The sequence below is a fragment of the Berghia stephanieae genome, chromosome 1 (assembly GCF_034508935.2).
Source record: "Berghia stephanieae isolate SIO BIC M18660-M18661 chromosome 1, UCSD_Bste_1.3, whole genome shotgun sequence".
Taxonomy (NCBI): Eukaryota; Metazoa; Mollusca; class Gastropoda; order Nudibranchia; family Aeolidiidae; genus Berghia; species Berghia stephanieae.
The window spans coordinates 26,356,208-26,379,559 of NC_088360.1; the positions used below are offsets into that span (position 1 = coordinate 26,356,208).

Below are 23,352 nucleotides of genomic sequence, written 5' to 3' on the forward strand. Positions count from 1 at the left end.
GTATCAAGTTTAAGTAGTAACTTTTGAAATTATCTAATTTAGATTAGATTATTTCGAACCTGGTAATACAGCTTATAACTTGAAAAAAACAGGCTGGTATTTGCCCACCCTGCCCATTATTACCAGCCGTCCCTGATATAATAATAATAATAATAATAATAATAATAAAAATAATAATAATAATAATAATAATAATAATAATAATAATAATAATATAATAATAATAATTTATTGTATTATCGTTTTTATATGTACAAATTAGAAAGTTCCGTTAACTCGTGGTTCAAGTTCAAACCTACACTGGCAGACAGTTGAATTATTCCAAGAATAAACACAGCATTCAATGTTCTTGATTCCATGATGAATAGTATTCTTAGTGTGAAGGATGTTATCTATGACTTGTTGATGTGGTTGGGATGTGATTCAAACAGAGAACTTTGGAAACTGATGATTCGCGATAAGGATAACCTTGAAATGAGGACGTAGTTATGAAGCATGTTACTGGGCATCTCACCACATACCTTCTTCTTGGTTGAAAGAGAGAGAGAGAGAGAGAGAGAGAGAGAGAGAGAGAGAGAGAGAGAGAGAGAGAGAGAGAGAGAGAGAGAGAGAGAGAGAGAGAGAGAATGATCCCTAGCTTTTTTACATACATACAAGGAAGGCGGGGGGGGGGGGGAGAGAGAGAGAGAGAGAGAGAGAGAGAGAGAGAGAGAGAGAGAGAGAGAGAGAGAGAGAGAGAGAGAGAGAGAGAGAGAGAGATGTTTGTTTTTTGTTTTTAAGGGTTTTACGGCGCTTGCAACACATTTAGGTTATAACAGCGCCAGTAAAAAGGAAGAAAATGGGATAAGAAAAAGTTCTAGAATTACAATTAAAGCACCCAAGAGAAAGGAAGACAAAGGGGAACTGGGAACAAATAGGGATCAGATGCAGATTCCAAGAGCAAACCATCAATGTACTTAGTTTGAGATCACCTATAAGTCTCATCCGGACACAAGCACAAAATCCAACAAAGAGGAATACACTCAAATGCTTACATTATACATTAAAAATAACAAACATAATAATACATAACAGAGAGATGATTTACAAGGAAAAAAATATCATCTCCCAAAACAATAACTATGCATTTGACTGTTTCCCTCCCAGCCAGGGTCAGGACAAAACCAAGTAATCTCACTCCAAGACAACGACAGAAAACAATTGGAAAACGGGTGTGGTGGGATAGAAGACACAGCATGTACCTCCCTGCCCACTATGGGAGGTCAGGATCCCCACCCAGAGAGAGAGAGAGCGACCTAATTACGCAAACATGGTGGCGGGAGAGAGAAAGAGTGTATGTGTATTTTTTATTTAACAGCTCTTGCGAAATAAAATAAAATTGAAGATGTTGATAAGATTCTACATTTAGAGATCATCTCATAAGCTAACATCACGAACTAACAATATTAAGTTAAAGTATGCGTAAGGAACTGTGATTCAAACAGAGAACTTTGGAAACTGATTATTTGTTTAAGATGTTTACTCGTACATGCGGCATTGTGCCTATTGGTATGATACTCAGCTAATCCTGTAGTTGTGAGTGACCTCGAAGTGAATGCTTGGAAAGGCCTCTTTACTCATACCAATCTTTTGCCGTTTGTTTTTGTTTTTGTTTTTAAGGGTTTTACGGCGCTTGCAACACATTAAGGTCATATCAGCGCCAGTAAAAAGGAAGAAAATGGGATAGTAAAAAGTTCTAGAATTACAATTAAAGAAACCAAGAGAAAGTAAGACAAAGGGGGAACTAGGAACAAATAGGGATCAGATGTAGATTCCAAGAGCATACCTTCAATGTACTTAGTTTGAGATCACCTATAAGTCTCATCCGGACACAAGCACAAAATCCAACAAGGAGGAATACACTCAAATGCTTACATTATACATTAAAAATAAATAAGATAATACATGACAGAGAGATGATTTACAAGGAAAAAAATATCATCTCCCAAAAAAATATCTATGCCTTTGACTGTTTCCCTCCCAGCTAGGACTCCGGCCAGGGCCAAGACAAAACCAAGTAATCTCATTCCAAGACAAAGACAGAAAGCATGTTGGAAAACAGATAATATAAGGGGATAGAAGACACAGTATGTACCTCCCTGCCCACTATGGGAGGTCAGGATCCCCACCCAGAATCTTTTGCCGTCCTCAGGTGTAAAATTAGTACACTTGTCAGGTAACAGCAATATATATTACAATAATAATAATAATAATAATAATAATAATAATAATAATAATAATAATAATAATTAAAACATGAAAAAAGGGTCTTACAGACAGCTTGTCCCGTCCTGCACATTCAGTGTTGCGGTTGGCTTGGTTTAGTAAAATACAAAGAGGCAGTCGTACGCGTACATTGCCATAACGTTGGTTGGGGAGGGGGCCGTGTGGCTCAACAGTATGATATGTGACCCTTCGCCTCAAAACGGTACTAAGTCGGGATGGTTAAGATGTTGAAAATTGAATTTATAGCCAGAAATATCAGTCTTGTGTGCAGTTTGTATGTTTTATTGAGGAGAATGGATACCATATTTTAGGGTGCTGATGCCAACAATTTATATTTTTGACCAGTTTAACATTAAATTCGGCTTTTGGGCATCTGGTTCGTTCCGACATAATACCGTTTTGAGACGGTGGGTCACATATTTGCTCCGTACACGAAAGATACCTAATTCGAATATCCACCTGGTAATGTGGCTGACAGCAAGCCACCTCTCCCTAACCTAATAACGGCGCTGAGACCCCGGTTAATTAAACCTTCCTTTTGAATAAACCCTTGACAAATTTCCGTTTGGGGATGAATAACGAGAACTTTATTGATATGTTACAATTACAATGGTTTGTGTATGTGCACGTCATGGTGCCTGGAATTGAATTTGGAACTAATGGCGAAGTGCTAAAAATAAGCAGAGAGGTGTCTTTTATTCGAAATGGCGATGGAGTGTGTGAGTGGCTGCGTGCGAATTATATTGCATACACATACATGCAAGAACACACATAAGTAATTGTCAATGTCACAGTAAGTCATCAGTGGTCGAAATTTAAAAACAAAACAACTTTAATTCATTTTTTAAACGTTGGCTGGGTGAAATTAGTTCAAGGAAACCCTAATTCATTTCAAGAAGATATTAGACACCTTGGAATAGCTTTTTCTTTTTAAATGCCTAAATGCAGCTATGTGGTCTAGTCGTATGACACTCGCTTTCGGATCGGAAGGTGCTGGGTTCGAGCCTTGGTCAGCGCATAGTTAAGTCCTTGGAAAAGGCTCTTTATTCACATTCTCTAACCGTACTCAGGTGTAAAATGAGTACCTAGATGTTAACAGCGTTGTCTCTGTCGAAAAAAAATTGTAATATCGCCTAATAGGCGTCATGTCTCTTTCTACACGTTATGTGTTGCTGTTGATCAGGGACCCTTTGTAAAGCGCTTTGAGCACATTTAGTGGATATTGCGCTAATATAAAAGCTCACTTAAAAAAAAAAAAAAAACAAGCTAAATACTTATACTGATAAAATAAAATGGGTCTGTCTGTTTTTTACAGAGATAAAAGCAAGCACAGTAAGTGTATTCTACATTTCATTGTCATGGTTTTAGATTTGATTTTTGAGTGAGTGGCTGCAAGTTTTACCTTTTTCTCCTATTTTGTATTTTATTAATATTGGCGGGCCTATTGGGTCTTCTACTAATTCTGAATCTGAATGTTAATGTTACTCGAAATCGACTCAATTATGAGAGTTGTTGAATGTGACAGCCATTGTTGGTCTTTGGACTGAAAATTTCTAAATCTGTTCCGTTCCAGTCTTTTTTTTTTTTTTTTTTTGTTTGTTGCTTTAGGTCTCTTCCAACACAATTGAGGTTATATGAGAGACCGCTGAAACAAAAAAACAAGCAATCTAACAAAAATAGTACAAATGTAAATCAAAATCATAACCTAAAGATATCATAAGCTAAATTATAAATAACCAAGAACAAACAGGCAGAGGATTTGCAGGAAAAAAAATATCCCTGTCAAATATACAATCACAAACCAAAGAAGCAGGATAGGCTAGTAAAGAGAAGAAGAAACGACATCACTATCGGATCGTACACCCATGCGAACATCATAGGTATATGATTCAAGGGTGATGCTCCCATCCAACCACCCGCGTTCCAGTCTTTGATAGTGTGGGGTACAAATGAATATTTGAAGATGTTTTAGTTTATAGATTGTTTTTTTCTTTGAATGCGTGATTTTCGTTGTATTTATTAAAATAAAACTACCATAAAAGATAGTGTGTCTCATTTTGTAACGAAGTCAAAGAGTTAAGTAGGTAAGTATTGGCAATGACCGAATTGACGACAATGATAGCAAAACAAACGACCTTAATAAAATTTTTTTTTTTTTAGATTTTAGGGATTTTATGGCACTTTTATGTCATTACAGTGCCACTATAAAGAAGGATGTTACCGGGAAAACTTGTAGATCTGAAGTTAAAAGCGCCAAAGAAAAAGTAAGACATAGAGGACTGGCTCAAATAGGGATTCCATGAGCAAGCCATCAACGTGCCTATTTTGACATTATCTTAAAGTCCCAACCAGGCACAAGCAAAGGATCCTTCTATGAAGGATTAACTCAAATGCTTACACAGTACAATATTGGCGCTGATATAACCTAAATGTGTTGCAAGCGCCGTAAAACCCAACAAAACAAACAAACAGTACAATATTGTTTTTTGTTTGTTTTTAAGGGTTTTACAGCGCTTGCAACACATTTAGGTCAGATCAGAGCAAGTAAAAAGGAAGAAAATTGTATAGTAAAAACATTCTAGATTTACAATTTAAAGGACATAAGCAAAAGTAAGACAAAAGGGAATGGTTTAAAAAGGGAACAGATGAAGATTCCAAGAGCACACTATCAGTGTACTCAAGAGTGAGATCACCTAAAAGTCTCATCTAGACACAAGCACAAGAACCCACAAAGAGGAATACACTCAAATGTTTACAAATCATATGTTCATAAAATAAAAAGATTACAGTACATAATAGAGAGATGATTTTTCAGGTACTGATTCATATACATCTTATCAGCTGTTTACAATATATTCAATTCTAAAAACTATAATAATAGTACAGAACAGAGAGATGATTTACAATGGAAAAAATATCATCCCTCAAAAAAAAAAAATGAAGTATACATTTGACTGTTTCCCACTCATCTCGAGAACAAAGACAGAGTAACATGGAAAGAGAAAACAATAGAGGGGGGATAAAAGATATGGCAAAAAAGAGAGTACTGTACACACAATAATGCCTAACATCTAAATAGGCAAGTATGAAACAGTGTCAGATAAAGAAGAAAAAAAAACAAAAAAAAAACATCACATAATCAGCTCGCCTCAAGTGGGGATTGAACCTCAGCCCTCCTGATTACTGGTCAGATGGTGCTACCATTACACCACAGAGGTGACCCCATAGTTGGGACAACTTACTACCCATATTCTTCACAATGATACATACGACTCAGGGGACAAATTCAGAGATCGTAAGCAGATCAAGAGCTGTATTTCCTTGTGGCTAGTCTGAAACTAATTTTAAGTCCTGCAATGGAACTGTCTCAAAAGGGATGAAAAGACTTATTAAAAACAAATCAAAGAACCTAATATATAATGGAAAGTTGAATTACAAGGAAAAAAATATAAATAAATCTGTTTTCCTCTGTCCAAGTGAAATCAAACAGTCCCAATCACGAACAAACACACAATACAATACATGGACAAGACAAGTTACAAGGGAATAGAAGAGAAACCAAGACTGTGGACCATTGAAGAATCTACTAGCTCGGTGAGGATCAACATTCAACCACCCCTGAGGGAGTTTCTACCCGCATCAACCAGATGTCAAATGAAAATAAAAAATAAAAAAAGCTCACATTTTCTTCTCATTTATTTTTCAATACATAAATAATAAATGAAATTTGCACATAATGGTGAACCCTGGAATTGGAGTTATTTCTTATTACCAAAGTCTTTTAATGTGACAATTTATATAGAATCTAAGTTGGACACCATTTCTAATCCTGTACCATATCAACAGCTTATTACTGGCTTGTGTCAAAGACTTTGAAGGTTGAGACTGGAAAACTAAATCTGTATATGTCTGAGGAAGTTAACAATATCTAGCAGTGTCTCAATAGTCAACGTAACAACTTAATTCATGACATTCTTTAAATCTGCCTATATAAGCTGTGTGCGACAAGGCATTGAGGCTTATCAGCACATCTAGAATTAACCAAACTCAAATATGTTAGCAACCTGATGCATTAGTAGCCTTTAAGGAACTCTTGAGCATAGCATGATTATATGAGAGCTTTAAGCCGACTAAGAAAATATTCAAAACCATAAGGATTGGGACGATATGATTTCTACCACTTCCCCCTCTTGCTCCAGTCTTTGGGTTGCCAATGCAGACATTTTGGGTCAATACGAATTGGCCGTTTGGCCATGCCTCGTTCTTGAGTCTGGATCTGCTCCTCTGACAGAGTGATGATATACTGGCCCTTGTAATAATTAATTAGGTTGAGATGCTGCAGGGTGGAGATGACATCGTCTTTCTTTATACTCGTCAGTTCTGAGATTTCACTGAGATTGGAGAAAAAAAAAAGCAATAGAATCAATCAAGTTTGAAGAACAATAATTAAAATTAAAAATAATTACCCACAAAAAAAAATTAAAAAACAATCCAAAACAGAAATATGTAGGTTGTCACTTCAAGCTAATCATAAACATGATATGTTGCATATTTTTAAATAATACAAAATAAATAAATAAATAAATATTTTAAAAAAATAAATAAATAGAAATAGAAATTAATTAGTTAAATAATTTTTGAAAAAAAAATCTAACAAAGAAATACATAAAACAAAAACCTTATTGGTCCAAAGTGTGAAGACAAAATGATTAAAAAACGGTAAAAAGAGAACAAGATGAAGAAAAGAAAATGAAGATGTGATTTCCATACTTGATCGTGATGCATGGACGGTCCCCATTTTCATTTGGTTTCAGACCTAGTAGAATTTCCAGGATAGTTTGAGACCAGTAGCTTCTGTACGACAACAGTCCCAAATCTGAGAGGGGGATTTCAGGTGAACCAGTCTTTCCTTCAACTTTGGACAGTTCATAGCCTAATGGAAAGAACACAGAAAAGTGCACCTTTTTATTATTCAAGGTCCAATGCCCTTTGTGTGTGTTTTTGTGATTGAATCTATTTTTTCCTGTAAAAGACATTGATTATCATACTAGTCTCTATACTGTTACCATTATCTATTACGACTAAATAACAGATGAGTGTGCGACGATATAGAGTGTGGAAAATATCTGTCTTATCAAACAACAGAATACTTTTATAAACTAAACACCAAATGTAAGCAAAGCCTGATCATGAAACTGCTAAACTGATACACAATCACCTTTAGCCTTAATTTCACAAGAACAGGGCCTGCTACATTGGAACACAGGTACAATGAGGTCTTCTTGATACCAAGTGCTTTGAATGATGTTTAACAGTAAAAATAATTATAAGGGGATTTAATAACAATGGGATTATATTCCAACACTAAAAAAAGATTTTTAAGAGTAATGTCTTGAGCACTTTGCTCTATGGATCAGAGTTTTGGAAGATCCTGGACAGTATCATCCAGAAGCTTGAAGTATTCCAAAACAAATGTTTGCGATGCATCTTCCAAGATATTCTGGCCAAACAAAATCTCAAATGAGGACCCGAGACAGAGTTTATAAGTATAAGTAGAGTCTCATTAAAAGAAGACGATGGCAATGGTTGGCGCATGTCTGTCGCAGACCTGATGAAACACGGACAAGGAAGTCTCTGCTATGGACATCCCAAGGAAAGAGGAAGCGAGGCCGCCACCAAGGAGACTTGGAGACGTACTGTAGAGAGGGACTGAAAGCAGAAAGGTAAGCAGAAAGGTCTGTCAATCGAGATGGCCACAAGTATAGCTGTTGACAGGACCAGGTGGAGATCCCTTGCATTGCCTCAAGGGCCAGCAGGCCCAGAGAGGATTGAGTGAGTGATGGAGTTAAGCCTAATCATACAGACACATTTGGGATTTAGACAAACTTGTCAGAAAATACATTTGGGATTTAGACAAACTTGTCAGAAAATACATTTTGGTGGTACAACGAATAGAAATATCTTAAAATCAATGCAGTCCATGCTCATTATTACATAGGCCTTATTATAGACGGCTGCTGTTAAGTGAGGTTTCATTGTATACATTTTCATCATTGTCCCAGTTTCTTGTCAAGATTCAAGCTTGTAGGTACTGTAATGTTACCATGTTAAAAAAATCCTCTTATATAATCACATGGGTAAGGCAAGAATAATTCACAACATCTGTGACATCACCATGGGGTATCATTGTTAACCTTCAGTATAATTTGGGATTGTAATTTTGAACACTTATCACCACAGTAATATTTTCTCCCATATTTTATGGCAGTGGTTTGGTTAAACTAAAACAAGTTGTAGGCAAAATGTCAAAGACAGAAATTTCACCCCATATATTCAAACTTAAAACATGAGAGAGAAAAATATTGCTTACTAAATTCTATGAGTAGTTTCCCATAGCCCTTTCTTTGATAAGGCGGCAATGTTAGAATACAAGCAACATTAAAGTCTTCAGCTGATTCCTTTTCCTGGAGTATAAAAATAGTAAGTTAAAAGGCGTTAAATAAGCTGCAAATTTGGCAAGAGAAAAATTATATAAGAATTTGTATGATTTAGCACTAAAAATGCTGGATTGACAGAAGAAAAAGAGAAACCCAAAAATTACTCTTATCGTATTAGTTAATATAAATACAAATTCTAGCCATTTTATGAAAACTCAGTTATAATAAGAAATGGTCGACTAAATACAACACTTCAATTTTCCATTAGCTTAAAAAAATTCAACATTTCCTAATACAAAAAAGAATTGTTATGATCATATTTAATCATTTGCACTATCAAATTCTTGTGTAATATTGAGCGCTCTTAACAAAGATAATTGGTCGAGAGGTCACTGCTATCATTAGAATAAAATTTTCATTTAAAAAAAACAAAAAGTGGGCCAAATTATATGTAATGATGAACACTTACTTTAGAAAAAAATCCAACTAAATGATATCCTCGGGCATCTTGTTCACACATACAATAAAAGAGGAATGGATCAGTATCAAAATAAAGGGTTTTGTGATCTAGAAACAGCTTGGCAAGTAGACATAGATGCTGTGCATATTGCTGAAAAAAGAAAGAAAAAAAAACAATAAAAATATTGAGAGAAAAATAAATTAGCCAATAACATTTCATGGAATCTTTCTATTTACACACTCTTCATATCGGTTGCCGATGACATTGAAAAAATAGGATATAATAAAGATAATTAATTTCAAAGGATCATTAAAAAGTACTACTGGAACCAGTTAAACTGACTTTTCAAAATCAGTTGGGTCATTATAACACAGACTACCCTTTGAAATGAAATTCTGTAAAATGATGTGGATTCTCTACAATTGGGAATTAAATAAACTAACAATTTCACTTATCAAATAATTTTTAAAAAGCCAAACATACATACAAATAAAATTGTTTTCTTTTTTTTGTTAATATAAAAAAAAAAAAAGAAAAAAAAAAAGAAAAAGAAAAAGTAAAAAAAATAATACACACAAACCGTTAATTACCTTATTTTTTCTGCCATCAATTTCAAAGACAGAAATATTACTCTTTCTATATATTTCATTTCCAGGTGGGTGTTTATATAAACATTTTGCCTGTTGGAAAAAAAAAGAAGAAGAAAAAGATGAAAACGAAATACACATCAAATATTATCTAGAGTAAAACAGACATTGGAATAGTAACAGAAGTTTGTAAAAAATATTGAAAGCCTTGTTTAGTAGGCAATTTGTAATATGAACTGGAGCAGGGCTTTTATGATATGAGGCCCAATAAGTGCTCATCTTTTCACCTAAATCTATTATTCAACGTTAAAATCAATAACTGCAATGTAGTTCAAAATCTACAGAAAGAAATCAACTTACCAGATGACGCTCTAAACATTTGGCACTTTTCAAATATTTTAGACAATATTCACATATATACAAAATGGGAAGTGTGGTCAGTTCCTGAAAGTAAAAATTGGACAAAATCATTTTAAAAAGCTATAATTGTTGAATTATCTGAGTCAAAATCAATGACGATTTGTCTGTGCTTACTCAGCAAATAAATCAACCTTGATAGTTTTTTTGCTAATAAAGTGATTGTCAAATATTAATAGCAGTCATTTTTACTTAAGTGCCGCTAGGATAGGAATGGGTACATGGACAAAATAATCTTTAGTACATCAAAATAAAAAAAATAATTTATATCCTGCATTGACCTGGCCTTTTATGTAGACAAAAGATTTTTTTTAAAAATGTCTTTGCTTTATAAATACACTGACAATGCATAGATAAGGAAAATGATTCTCCTGCATAAAAACTAGAGATCATATATCTCTTTAATTTATCAATCAAGCCAAAACCTTAACAACTAATATAATGGATACTTAATCAACAGGGAACAATCCTTATCTATTATGAAATTGAAAAATTCCCCCCAATCTAACGTTCTTTTTACCACCCAAAAGCTTTTTATCCAATGGTTGAGATGGTGACATGAAGATAAATTATGAGCCCTTATATAGAATATTTCCATGGATTTACTGAGCTCACTGCACTTCACAACATTTCATTGATGGAAAAAAATTGTTTAATGGTTACATAGGCCAAAAAAAGATCAACTGACTGAGCACTCAATTACAAGTTTGAAAAGTTTAAAAAAATTGCTTTAAGAGAGAAAAACAAGCACCCGAGAAAAACACAAGATTCCAGCAACGAGCAATATGATTATAACTTAATGTATATCAATAAAACAACAGCAACCTGAAGGTGATTAAATCTGCTTTACCTGTGGGTATGGAGAAAAATACCAAGGCTTGATTCTCCATCGCCCAAATTCTATCAGACTAACATTTTTCATGCGGGTAACAATGTCATCATGATGGGCAACCATGCTTCCTGTCTGTCGGGGGGTGGATGGGGCATCTTGGGAGTCTGCCTGAAATTTTTAAAATTCGCATTTCATATAGCACAATATCCACTTAACATGCTCAAAGTGCTTTACAAGGGGTCCATAGCCTGCACCAACCTGAGAGTGAATGGACCACATTGAATAGGCACTATTTTGAATTACATCGATTGCCTGAAAAATTAGGAGGAAACTATGAGCTAACTTAACCATTCACTTTAGATTATATTATGTCACACCTTTAAATGTCCATTGACTTTGTTTGAATAACAAAACAACCAAGATCATGTATCAAATAAATAAATTAAGGAGTAGGCACCGGTGTAAGATAAAGATCTGAACAAGTGTGTATGAAAGGTGCCAGACAAAGCAAGAAAGAAGAATACAGAACTTTATCTTAAGATCATGTATACTTACATTCAGGTCATCTTCTAACTTTCTTTTTCGGCTTCCAAAAGAAGCCCCACCCCCTCCTATATGGAGTTTCATGGCACCTGACCCACTGAGACCAAGACTTTGCATTGAGCCATTCTCGTACTGAAAATGAAATGAATAATGAAATCAATTATCTTTCAATTTTCCCAATTTACGATTGAATAAGCATTCCAGCAAATTCAAGACTAGCTAATATCTAGTACTTTAAAAGAAAACAATGTGAAATTGCTTTGCTCAACAAAAAAAAAAAAATGGGTGAAGAGAAACAATGAAAAAGGATGAGAAAAAGGTCAGCTCACTTTGCCTTCATCCTACAATCATCATCCTTATTCTATAGTTCTCAATCACATTATAAATATGAACAAGATACCATTATCCTAGCAGCCAACTTTTCAAAGAGCTAAAACAGGACACTCTAACACACAATACCGTCTGGACTATAGAGCCTTTTCTGGTCCATGTTTTAATTAGTTGTCAAAAAAGTATAATCCTGAGACATGCTGGGGTCATTTCCATACACATTAAAAACAAGTCTAATTTTTCTCTTCTTTGAATTTCTCTCAGATTACCAAATCGGGACATAGTCCTAATTTTATCAGGACATTACTTTTTTTCATATGAGTGACTAACTCGTCAGACTGGTTATCAATGTCAATGTACATATATAAAATAAGTTCTACAAAATCAGTTGATGATTTAATAGATTTCATTAAAATATCGAGAACCATTTTGAGATAGAAATCTAAGGCAATCAAAATGCTGCATATTCTTTCCAACACATTGCTTAATATTTAATATAGAGACAAAACACTAGCCTTCAATATCACAATAAAAATGAGCGAGCACATTTAATTTGACTCTATTTGACACAAAATTCATTAGCTACAACCACTAAAGGTGAGGAGGAAAGAGAAAATATATCCAGAACTGAATGAAACTGAATGCATTCAACAAAGATAGTAATCAATGACCTCCGTGGAAAAGATAAAGAGTTTTGACAACAGCATTATAAATATCAATTACAGCATAATGAGAAACAAATATTGACAATGAAGGAAACAGGAGTTTAATTCATAAAAATTATAATTCACCAAAGAACCACTATTATTTATGGTATTTACATATGACAAGTTATTATTATCAAATTATGGGAAAAATGTTTTGAGCAATGACAACAGACCTATTTAATACAATCATAAATAACTTACAATTTCACGTTCTGGACTGCTAGGTCGAGATGATGTCCCTCCATTCACTGCTTTGTTTGTCTGTGTGTTTTCTTTCTTGACTGGCGTTTTCACATCCTTCTTTGGTTGTTCCAGCTTAGTCAAGTCCATTCGTTCTATTGTCACCCATTCATCCAATCTCTTATTATCTTGATTGATACAAATCAAAAGTATAAAATAAACAAAATTATCTTAACCCCCTTACCATCCAGCTAAAAAATTAAAGTATTTTCAAAATGTCTGTTAAAATTAGAATTTGATAAAGGTGTGCAAAAAATATTCGTGGACAGAACAGTCTCTATCAAAAACCAAGTATACATTTTTGTAAAGATAATTTCACAACAAACAAAATGACAGTATTATTCTTTCGTTTTATTCAGATATAAAAGTCATTTAGTTCATGGAATTGCCATGAACTTTTTCCCAACAACATGAGAAAAATGAGTCAAAAGTTGTTAAAAATCATCAAAACTTGGAAACATCGTTTATTTTACCACAAAATAAACAGCAATTTTCATGTTTTTCACTTTTTATGAAAGCAATGCAATAATATGTGTTTGTTTATTACTATATAAGGGAGAAGGCGGTGGAGGTGGATTGGACACACCCTTAGAAAGAATAAGTCCACTATAACAAAGAATGAATTGGACTGGAACCCTCAGGGCAGAAGATCAAGGGGAAGGCCACGAGGAACATGGAGAAAAACTAAAGAAGCTGATATACAGAGAAGTGAAAAGACATGGAATGAGATAAAAAAGTTAGCTCAGGATAGAGAAGGATGGAAATTGTTTGTCTGTTATATACCGTTACCCAGGGTGAAAAAGGCAATGGTGATGATGAAGGGAGAAGTGTGAGTAAAAAAATTAAGATAAAATATATTTTTGAAGTGAGAAAAAATCATTTGACATCGGTAGAAGCCATGATCGCGGCTCTAAGCAGTAAATTAGTATGAATCATTCAGATAAAGTAAAACTGACAAGTCAAAGGAGAATTTTAAACTTTTTTTTCTCTCTGAAAATCTGACTACCCACCTAAATCCAGCAGTAGCAGTTTATGTAATAAATTAGTGACAGCCTGCAAAATCTCAAATCAACGGATTTATTGTGAGTCATTTGAGCTGGTGATTTGGTACACCATTATTTTCCGCAAGATACATTTCAGACTTTTCCAATGCAGATACTGGTATGGACTAATATATAGTTAACCTGCACATATATTCATAACTAAAACTTGAAACTTCATCAGTTTTATCACGAAGACATTTTCCGATAAAAAAAATTATGAAGCCTGTTGGCTTAAATAAGAATATACATAATAGATATTCTTCCATAAATTCACGATAGATAATTTACAATAATGTGGCAATCTCTAAATATACTTACAATGTTCATAGTGGATATAATACATAGACAAATTATTGACTTCCTTGATGCTGAGGATCTCGGCCATATCTGATGAAAAACAATAATAGTTCAAGTCACATATATACTAGATATATATATTTGTTTTAATGATTTTAAACATCAAAAAATAATTAACCATCTACTGAAAATAATAAAAAATAAAAAATGATGGTACAAGTATAATATATTAGATAAATAAATACTTGTATTAATTGACTTTCAATATCAAAAAATAATAATAACAATGATGAAATAATTTCAATTTTTTTAAACAGAACAATGCAATTTAATTTTTTTTTCTTTTAAGAAGTAGAGTTTAAAAGAACATCCAAATATTGTGCATAGATAAAAAGGCATTTAATATAAGATTTGTGTTCTGCTTCGAACTTTTCCTTTTTTATCTATTTGGACATTAAAAAATGTCCCGCACTTTTCAGTTGTACAATTTTATTAGCAAAGTATTGTTAAAAAGTCTAAATTAGTAGAATAAATCAAACTTGAATTACTCAAGTCATGGTATTGTATCTTTTGAATATGTATGTTTTTGATTTATAACTCCTTTGAAGTAATGAATTGAATGGTAATAATAATAATAATAATAATAATAATAATAATAATAATAATAATAATAATAATAATAATAATGATGATGATGATGATGATGATGATGATGATGATGATGATGATGATGATGATGATAATAATAATAATAATAATAAAGAGAAAAAGAAAAAGAAGAAGAAGAAGAAGAAGAAGAAGAAGAAGAAGAAGAAGAAGAAGAAGAAGAAGAAGAAGAAGAAGAAGAAGAAGAAGAAGAAGAAGAGTAGGAGGTGGAGGAAAAAGAAGAAGAATACTAAGAAAAAATATAATAAAATACTTACGCCATCCATCTCCATTTGGTAGTAAAACTGGTACACGACAGCCTTCAAGAAGCTCAGTCTTAAGAAGAGGAAAAAAAAAACAGAGCATGAGAATGAATAACGGTGTTTATAATGCAATCAGAGCCAGTGGGTGTGTTGGGAGGGGAGGAAAGGGAAGGGTACCGATCGCTTGTTTTTTATTCATTGAATTTCATCACAACCAATATTTGACTGCAGTTATGCCTTAAAAGCAAACTGGTCAAATGAAGTATGCCAGACCATGGTGTCGGATGTCAAGTCTTATCATTATCATATCATTATTATTATTATTATTCTATTATTGTTATTGTTATTAAAACTGTCTATTATTATTATTATTATTATTATTATTATTATTATTATTATTATTATTATTATTATTATTAATGAAATGTCATTCTTCTTATTATTATTTTACGTATTATTATTATTTTCACCATCATCATTATTATTATCATTACTACTATATATATATATATATATATATATATAATATATATATATATATATATATATATATATATATATATATATATATATATATATATATATATATTATTAATTATTATCAATTTAATCATTACGCATTCTTCCTATTATTATCATCATCTGCACATTTAAAGCAGGCTGGTGAAGATTAATTTTTTGTTCTAATCATCAGGTAACACTGGTTCTGCGGAATAAGTGAAGAAAGGTATAGTAGTAGTAGGGATATACACGTCGGATAGGGGCATGAAGTTCTCTTTGTACACCTCGGATAGGGGTGATTGTCCGCTATGTTGGTGGTTTATTAAAAATTTGTCAGACTGAATGTTAAATCCTCCAGAAAGAGAAATCTGTTTTGCAATAGGTGGGTAGGAATTGTTACAAAACTCTGGAAAAATTAATTAAATTTTAATAGACAAGCGCGGGGGAGGGGGGGGGGGGGGGGGGGGAGTTGGTGACGTACTGTATTGAAGTTGCTTTTCGTTTCTTTAGTTGAAATGACGTTGTTTTGTATTTTCAACCAAATTGTTAATTTCTACAAGAAACTAACTGACAAACGAATATTAACGCAAAGGCATACAATTTATCATAAAATATAAAAGATCCAGATAATTTAGTTGCGAGGGAGCGTTGACTGTTTGAAGAAATAGTATTTTTGAGTTAAATTTTTTTTTGCAGTGAAACCTATCTGTACACCAATGCCATCAGCTATTTTTAGATCCAGGACTCTTTCTTGTGATCTTACTCCGTCGACGGATAAAAATCATGACGATATTGTATTTGTAATCATTTGTAAAAATATCTGCCGTTATTTGTGCATCCTCTTGACATTTAAACACATTAAATACCCTAAATTAGATATTTAGTTAACCCAAAAGCATAAAATTACGAACCTTTGGTTCCGCCATGTTTACCATGATTGCTTCAGCTTTGATAAATATCTTGCCAGATATTTTCAAACAAATAGGTACCACAAATATTTTGCCGCTTCTTTGTAATTATGCTACAGTGGTTTCCGCTTATGAAGGAACCCACAATAGTGGGCCGTAACAAGGGGTTGAGGGAAGCTGGTAAATATATCTTTATAAAGAAGAAAATGAAAGGAATCGTTTGATTATGTACTTTCCACACTCTAATCCAATCCAAAGAAATGATCTGCAAGATTGTCCAGCAATGTGACAACAAAACCACCAAGTGTTTATACGTGGAATCAAAGTGGTTTTTAATAAGCGTTTTGTTGGATTTCTTTGTTCCTTACTTTAAAACAAAACTCCAGCGTTGTTCTCCGCCAAAAACTAACTAAATAAATAAATAAAACGTGTCACTGAACGTTACCCCTTTCCTTAATGTCAAAAGGGACCCGGAACGATCAGCTGGAGGCTGTTTTACCTTTTCTTTCATATAGAAGAGACAAGAATTATTTTTTTAAATTTAAATCTTAAAAAGCATAACATTAATTTTTTTTTAATTGAACATTTTTCTTTTACACGCTATCCACTAAACGTGATCATATCGCTTTGCAATGGGCCTCTAGCTAGGTGCACATTTTGAAAACAAGTAGGCTACATATCGGTTTCTGGAACAAGAACATCCTAATTTAACATTTAATTTAGGCTTGGGACAGACAAGATGCATGTGAAACGATGTTACCTACAATTGTTTTTTTTTTCAACAGAGAAAACGCTGTTAACTGCCAATTACGTATTCTACACATGACTTTGGTGAGAGAATTTGAGTAATGAATCTGTTCTTAGGCAGGAAAAGTAGAAAAGGGTAGGTGCTGACTGAAGCCGGTTATCGTGAAAATTCTAACGAAAGAGTGAAAACGGAGAGGCTTCGTATGGGAATAAAACAGACAATGGACGTTTCAGGTACAAACCCTTCGTCAGCACAACAATACACAAATTAACGTGGAAAACAGATAAAATAAAATGCAAAATAACTTGTATCGTCTGTACTCAATGGTCGTTGCAGTATGACTGCAGTATGACTGCAACGACCAAGGAGTACAGACGATTTCTTAGGCAGGGTACCTTATTATGTTCTTGAAATGAGATTATTGAAAAGTTAACACATATCATGATCATTTTAAATTAAAATTTATATCAATTTATGGGTTGTATGAACTAAGCGCATGACACTCGCGGATGGTCCTGGGTTCGAGTCACACTCTAAGCGGCGCATAGTTGATTCTTATGAAAAAACTCTTTCTTCACATTCTCTCACCGCACTCAGATGTAAAAGGAGTACATGGAGGATTACAGCGTTGTCCATGTAAGGAAAATGAATATATTATCGCCTAACAGGCATCTGTCTTGTCTCATCTTACATGTTAAGATTTGCTGTCAACACTCTTAAAGTCAACTTCTGATTAAAGTCATCACCTCTTATTGGTATCAAATTTTCTGTCCTTTATATATGTGAACCCTCGTCTCAAAACGGTATTAAGTCGGGATGATTAAGATGCTGAAAATTGAATTTGTAGCCAAAAATATCCGACAAGTTGAGTTTGTTATGCTTTATAGAGGAGAAGGAATATCATATTTTAGAGTGCTAAATACCAACGTTTCATATTTTTGACCTGTTTAACTATAATTTGAATTTTTAGCATCTGGTACATCCCGACATAATACAGTTTTGAGACGTTGGGTCACATAATATGTGTTCAACCGTGCCTAAAGTCAACCAAACTTTCTGGCATGGCGGTGTAGGCTCTATAAGGATTCCACTATATTAGGTTATTCACGCAACCGTAGAGTAATGATAATAATAATATATAATTTACTGTAGGTAGGCATCCTTCCGTCTCAAGAGACGATGGTTTGCGCCCTGTATGGCTTTAGTCTCATCAGTCTTGTTGAGAGCAACGACGGGTGTGACTCAGCAGACCAATCCTTGCATGGCAGTCTCTACCGCAGTTGTTGCACACATAGTTTGACTGTGTGTTTGGTATTTAGATCTGCTGCCTCTCTTTCCTCCTTGCTCTCCTCTCCTCAAACTTCATCTTTCTCCTCTCCTCACCTCTCTTCACTCCCTCCATCACCGCATATCTCCAGCCGCTGCGGTCGTCAGCAAGCGACTCCCAGGTGTTTGAGTCGATGCCTGTCAATTTCATGTCTCGTTTGCAGACATCATAGAAGCGCAGAGCTGGACGGCCATTTGGTCGCCGTCCAGAAGCTAGTTCACCGTACATGATGTCTTTGGGTATGCGTCCATCGTCCATCCTGTGTACGTGACCAAGCCATCGCAAACGTCGCTGGCAGAGCATGAGATGCGTACTGAGGGAGTTTGCTCTTTCTAGCACTGAATTGTTAGTGAGTCTGTCCTGCCACCTGATGCCAAGAATTCGTCGTAGACAGCGAATGTGGAAGTTTTCCAGTCGGTTCTCCTGTCTGGCATATGTTGTCCAGGATTCACTGCCATACAGTAGGCTACTGACACATGCCTGGTATACTCTGAGTTTGGTATTCAAAGTGAGTTGGTTGTTGGTCCACACTCTCTTGCTCAGTTGTGCCATGACAGCGGCAGCTTTGGCGATGCGCTTGTCTAATTCTGCATCAAGTGAGAGGTTGCTGGTGATGGTTGTGCCCAGGTATGTGAAGTGATCAGCGACTTCTAGCTCCTCGTTGTCAATGTAAATTGCTGGTATAGAGGGGACATCCTGACGTATTGCATTTGTTTTCTTGATGCTGATCGTCAGCCCGAATTCCCTGCATGCGTGGGAAAACCTGTCCATCAGCCGCTGGAGGTCTTCCTCGGTATGCGCGCATAGAGCTGCATCATCTGCAAATAGCATTTCCCTTATGAGGACTGTGCGAACCTTGGTCTTTGCTTTCAGCCGTGCCAGATTGAACAGCTTCCCATCACTTCTGATGTGTAAGTGGACTCCTTCTGTGGACTCTTTGAATGCAAACTTCAGCAGTAAGGAGAAAAATATACCAAACAAAGTCGGTGCGAGGATAACAGCCTTGTTTCACGCCGCTGCGCATGGGGAAGGGTTCAGAGGCTCCACCGTCGTAGCTAATGGTGCCCTTCATGTCGTCGTGGAATGAGGCAATGATCCTAAGCTGCTGAGGAGGACAGCCAATCTTCTTTAGCAGCTGGAAAAGGCCCTTCCTGCTAACAAGGTCAAATGCCTTTGTCAGGTCAATAAATGCAATGTAGAGGGGCATCTGCTGTTCTCTGCATTTCTCCTGAAGTTGACGTACTGAGAAGATCATGTCCACTGTCGACCTCTTGGCTCTGAAGCCACACTGCGACTCTGGGTAGATACGTTCGGCGAGGACTTGTAGTCGAGCGAGGACAACGCGCGCAAAGACTTTATCCACAATGCTCAGTAGAGAGATTCCCCTATAGTTATTACAGTCACTACGGTCTCCCTTGTTTTTGTAGAGGGTGATAATCTTGGCATCGCGCAAATCCTGGTGTACCTTGCCTTCTCTCCAGCAAAGACACAGGAGTTTATGTAGTGGTTCCAAGAGGGCTGGCTTTCCACATTTGATGATTTCGGGTGGAATGCTGTCGTCACCGGGTGCTCTGCCACAGGCCAAAGCATCGATTGCTTTGCTGAGCTCCTCCAGAATCGGTTCTGCGTCTATTTCTTCCAGTACTGGCAGTTCTTCAATTGCGTCTAACGCTTTTTGGGTGACAGAGTTTTCTCTGGCGTAGAGTTCCAAGTAGTGCTCTACCCATCTTCCCATCTGCTTGTCCTTGCCTGTGATGGCTTCCCCTGTCTTGGATTTAATAGGCGCAGTTTTCTTTGTAGATTTGCTTGTCGCCCGTTTGATGCCCTCATACATGGCTCTTATGTTGCCACTGTCAGACGCTTGCTGGATGTTGTCCGACAACTGAAGCCAGTAGTTGTTGGCGCAACGTCGTGCTGTTTGCTGTGCTTTGCTGCGTGCAGCTCGCAACGCCTGCAAGTTCCTCTGACTTGGTTTTTGTTTATAGCTGACAAGTGCGCTGCGCTTGGCATCAATGACTGGCTCCATCTCAGTAATATTGGCTTCAAACCAATCATTGTTCCTGTGCTCCTTTTTGCCGTATGTCAGAACTGCAGTGCTGTAAATGGCGTTTCTAAGAGAGTTCCAGCTGTCCTGTGCGTTTTGTTCTGCTTTTCTATGAGCTGTGTTGAGATTCTTCTCAAGTTGCTCGTTGAACTCTATATTCTTTTCCCGGTAAGCTGTTTTGCTGATATTGATCCTGGGCTGGCCCTTTCTCTTTGAGTAATGAAGTTTCTTTGGTGTCAGTTTCACCCTTGTGGCAACCAAAGAGTGATCTGTGTCGCAATCAGCGCTTTGATAGGACCTGGTGTTGCAACATTATTAAGAGAATCGCGCTTAGTGATGATCATGTCCAGCTGATGCCAGCGTTTTGACCTTGGATGTCTCCATGACACCTTGTGACATGCCTTGTTCTGGAAGTAGGTGTTCGTCACGCATAGTTTGCGATAGCAGCAGAGTTCAAGAAGCCTCTGACCATTCTCATTCATCTTTCCTATACCGTGGTGCCCCAAAACGGTTGGCCATGATTCTCTGTCGGCACCAACTCGCTCGTTGAAGTCGCCAAGAAGGTAGATGTGCTCCACTTCTGGGATATTGTTGACAATGGCGTCTAATGACTCATAGAATTGGTCCTTTACTTCAACCGAAGCTTGCAGTGTTGGGGCGTAGACGCAAACAAGGTTCACCTAGCCCTGCATGGATGACAGGCGCAGCTTAAAAATTCTCTCTGTGCCGTCGGTTGGCGGTTCGATCATAGGAAGCAATGTATGGCGTACTGCAAATCCATCACTGTGCTCCCTCACGTCTTCTGTGCCTTTTCCTTGCCAGAAGAATGTAAAGTGTTTCTCCTTCAGGGATCCCCTCTCTGGGAGTCGCGTTTCCTGCAAGGCTGCTATGTCGATGTTCAGTCTGTTAAGTTCATGATCAATTACTGCTGTTTTTCGAGCATCGTCCATGGCCTGAAGGTCATCTGTCAGTCCTGAGCGCATAGTTCTTACATTCCAGCTTGCTAATCGAAGAGCTGGGGACTTCGTTTTCTTTTTCATTTGCTTGCCTGGTACACAGTTTAACGATCCACTTGTCAAGCTTGCAAGCTCTAAGCTACAGGCACCCTCTGAAGCAGGCAGATCGTGGCGGGTCAACACCTTTCTGCTGGGGGCTGCCCAGCTTGGGGCGGGCGGTAGCTGACCAGTAGGATTACGATGATCCCTCCCACCGTCGAAGACAACCCGTAGCGTCCAACTCTACGCCAATCGAGCAAGGACTTATCACTCGTAGACTGCTGTCTTCCGTGTTGTTACTCTTCACCGGTGAAGGTGAGACTGGAGTGTCCTCTCCAGGGCGCGGCCTGGGCAAAGTATGTGGAGATCCTGGGCTGCCCAGTAACCAGAACCTCCCTCTCTTCCTCCCTGGTGTGGTCCAAAGGATCGCACAGCGATACGTTTGGCATCAGTTTGGATGCAAGTTTCTGTTAGGTTTACTCCTTAGCCTTTCCTCCTCCCGAAGGTATCCACAAGGCAGTGGAGCCATACATCGATGGCTAGAGAGGGTATGAGTTATAGGGGTAGGTTAAGAAAAGAAAATTTACTACACCTAGTTTAAACACCGCAGTTAGTGGCAAGAATGTTTCGTTCACTGGCAGTCTGTACTCTATACATAGGCAGTGGTCTGGATGTATTTTACAAGTACCCATTAATCTTCTTATATGTTATGATATAATATAGTAAAAGGCGGGTTCTGTTGACAGCAACACTTTAGGGAACAACGTATCATCATTGCATAAGATTAGCCAGTTGCAACGTAATATAGCGGTTTAGTCTTTGCTTCGTATCCAGAATCACCAAAGTTCTATCCCCCAACAGCACTATGTGATCTTGAGCAAGTCACCTCGCAATAGCGCAATTTGTGGCGCTGCGTTGCGGCGGACACTTGCGTTATTCCAATCTTCCCACAAATAGAGCCTAAAATATTCCTTTTGGGATGAAACAAAGGGTAATTTTGATATTTTTGAATATTATTTTAAAGCATTGCTAACAAGAGAGACAAAATATATGCGCAGCTTTGAGATTTGACACTCGATTTCGAACCAGTAGGTCCCGATTACTTGTCTCGCTCTGAGTGGCGCAAAGCTAAGTCATTCGAAAAGGCTCTTTACTCATATTCTCTCACCTTACTCATGTGTAAAATGAGTAACTGGCTGTTCACAGCGATGTCTCCGTCGGAAAAATATTTACAGGCGTCATGTCTCGTCCTACATGTTAAGTGTTACAATTTATATTATATATATATATATATATATATATATATATATATATATATATATATATATATATGTGTGTGTGTGTGTGTGTGTGTGTGTTAAATAGAAAAGGGAATGGGCAATGTGAAAAACGAAACAGAAGTACAAGAGAAAATGCAAAATCAACACAAATTGAAGAATTGAAGAAAGCCGCCGTGGTGGTGGTGGTGGTGATGATGATATGATATGATATATAGATATATTGATGATGATGATGATGATGTGTGTGAAAGAGTGAGGGAGGATGTAGAGAAGAGAGAAGTAGAGAAGAAGAAAAGGAAGAATTGAAGAAGAGAATAGTAGTAGTAAGAAGATGTATAGTCAAGAAGTAGTGAAGTAGTAGGTAGTAGTAGTGGGTAGTAGTAGAGTAGTAGTAGTAGTAGAGAGTAGTAGTATAGTAGTAGTAGAGTAGAGTAGTAGTGGAGAGAGTAGTAGTAAGATAGTAAGTAGAGTAGTAGAGTAGAG

At 36.3% G+C, this 23,352-nt stretch overlaps 3 protein-coding genes across 3 annotated transcripts in view; all 3 read right to left on the bottom strand.

Moving 5' to 3' along the window:
- The window catches only part of LOC144963619 (uncharacterized), an 8,729-nt gene extending 8,147 nt beyond the window's left edge, over positions 1-582 (bottom strand). The window contains exon 1 of the mRNA XM_078897613.1: positions 300-582. Coding sequence (XP_078753739.1) covers positions 300-359 — 60 coding nt within the window. The 5' untranslated portion in view covers positions 360-582. The remainder of the gene's footprint in view (positions 1-299) is intronic.
- A 5,361-nt stretch (positions 583-5,943) lies between these two features.
- Positions 5,944-16,533, bottom strand: LOC144971045 (histone acetyltransferase KAT5-like). Its single transcript, XM_078911371.1, has 12 exons — positions 16,479-16,533; positions 15,082-15,139; positions 14,180-14,248; positions 12,780-12,946; positions 11,554-11,673; positions 11,017-11,166; positions 10,110-10,193; positions 9,753-9,842; positions 9,172-9,312; positions 8,636-8,729; positions 7,036-7,198; positions 5,944-6,656 (listed from the first exon to the last, which is right to left on the bottom strand). Exons 1-12 carry the CDS (start codon positions 16,500-16,502, stop codon positions 6,440-6,442), a joined length of 1,377 nt encoding a protein of 458 aa, XP_078767497.1. The 5' UTR covers positions 16,503-16,533; the 3' UTR covers positions 5,944-6,439.
- A 1,010-nt stretch (positions 16,534-17,543) lies between these two features.
- On the bottom strand, positions 17,544-21,113 carry LOC144965451 (uncharacterized). Its single transcript, XM_078900849.1, has 3 exons — positions 21,088-21,113; positions 20,021-20,892; positions 17,544-17,629 (listed from the first exon to the last, which is right to left on the bottom strand). Exons 1-3 carry the CDS (start codon positions 21,111-21,113, stop codon positions 17,544-17,546), a joined length of 984 nt encoding a protein of 327 aa, XP_078756975.1.
- Positions 21,114-23,352: the final 2,239 nt, after the last annotated feature.

What these genes read in the sequence shown, in the direction of transcription:
- LOC144965451 (XM_078900849.1), bottom strand. Translation starts at nt 21,113, where the DNA reads ATGGCCAACCGTTTTGGGGCACCACG. An exon ending in AACCGTTTTGGGGCACCACG is followed by an intron (nt 20,893 to 21,087) that starts GTATAGGAAAGA and finishes TTGCAACACCAG; the next exon opens with GTCCTATCAAAGCGCTGATT. An exon ending in GTGTCTTTGCTGGAGAGAAG is followed by an intron (nt 17,630 to 20,020) that starts GCAAGGTACACC and finishes TCTCATTTCAAG; the next exon opens with AACATAATAAGGTACCCTGC.
- LOC144971045 (XM_078911371.1), bottom strand. Translation starts at nt 16,502, where the DNA reads ATGGTAAACATGGCGGAACCAAAG. An exon ending in TAAACATGGCGGAACCAAAG is followed by an intron (nt 15,140 to 16,478) that starts GTTCGTAATTTT and finishes CCTCTTCTTAAG; the next exon opens with ACTGAGCTTCTTGAAGGCTG. An exon ending in TTGATGGCAGAAAAAATAAG is followed by an intron (nt 9,313 to 9,752) that starts GTAATTAACGGT and finishes TTCTTTTTTCAG; the next exon opens with CAATATGCACAGCATCTATG.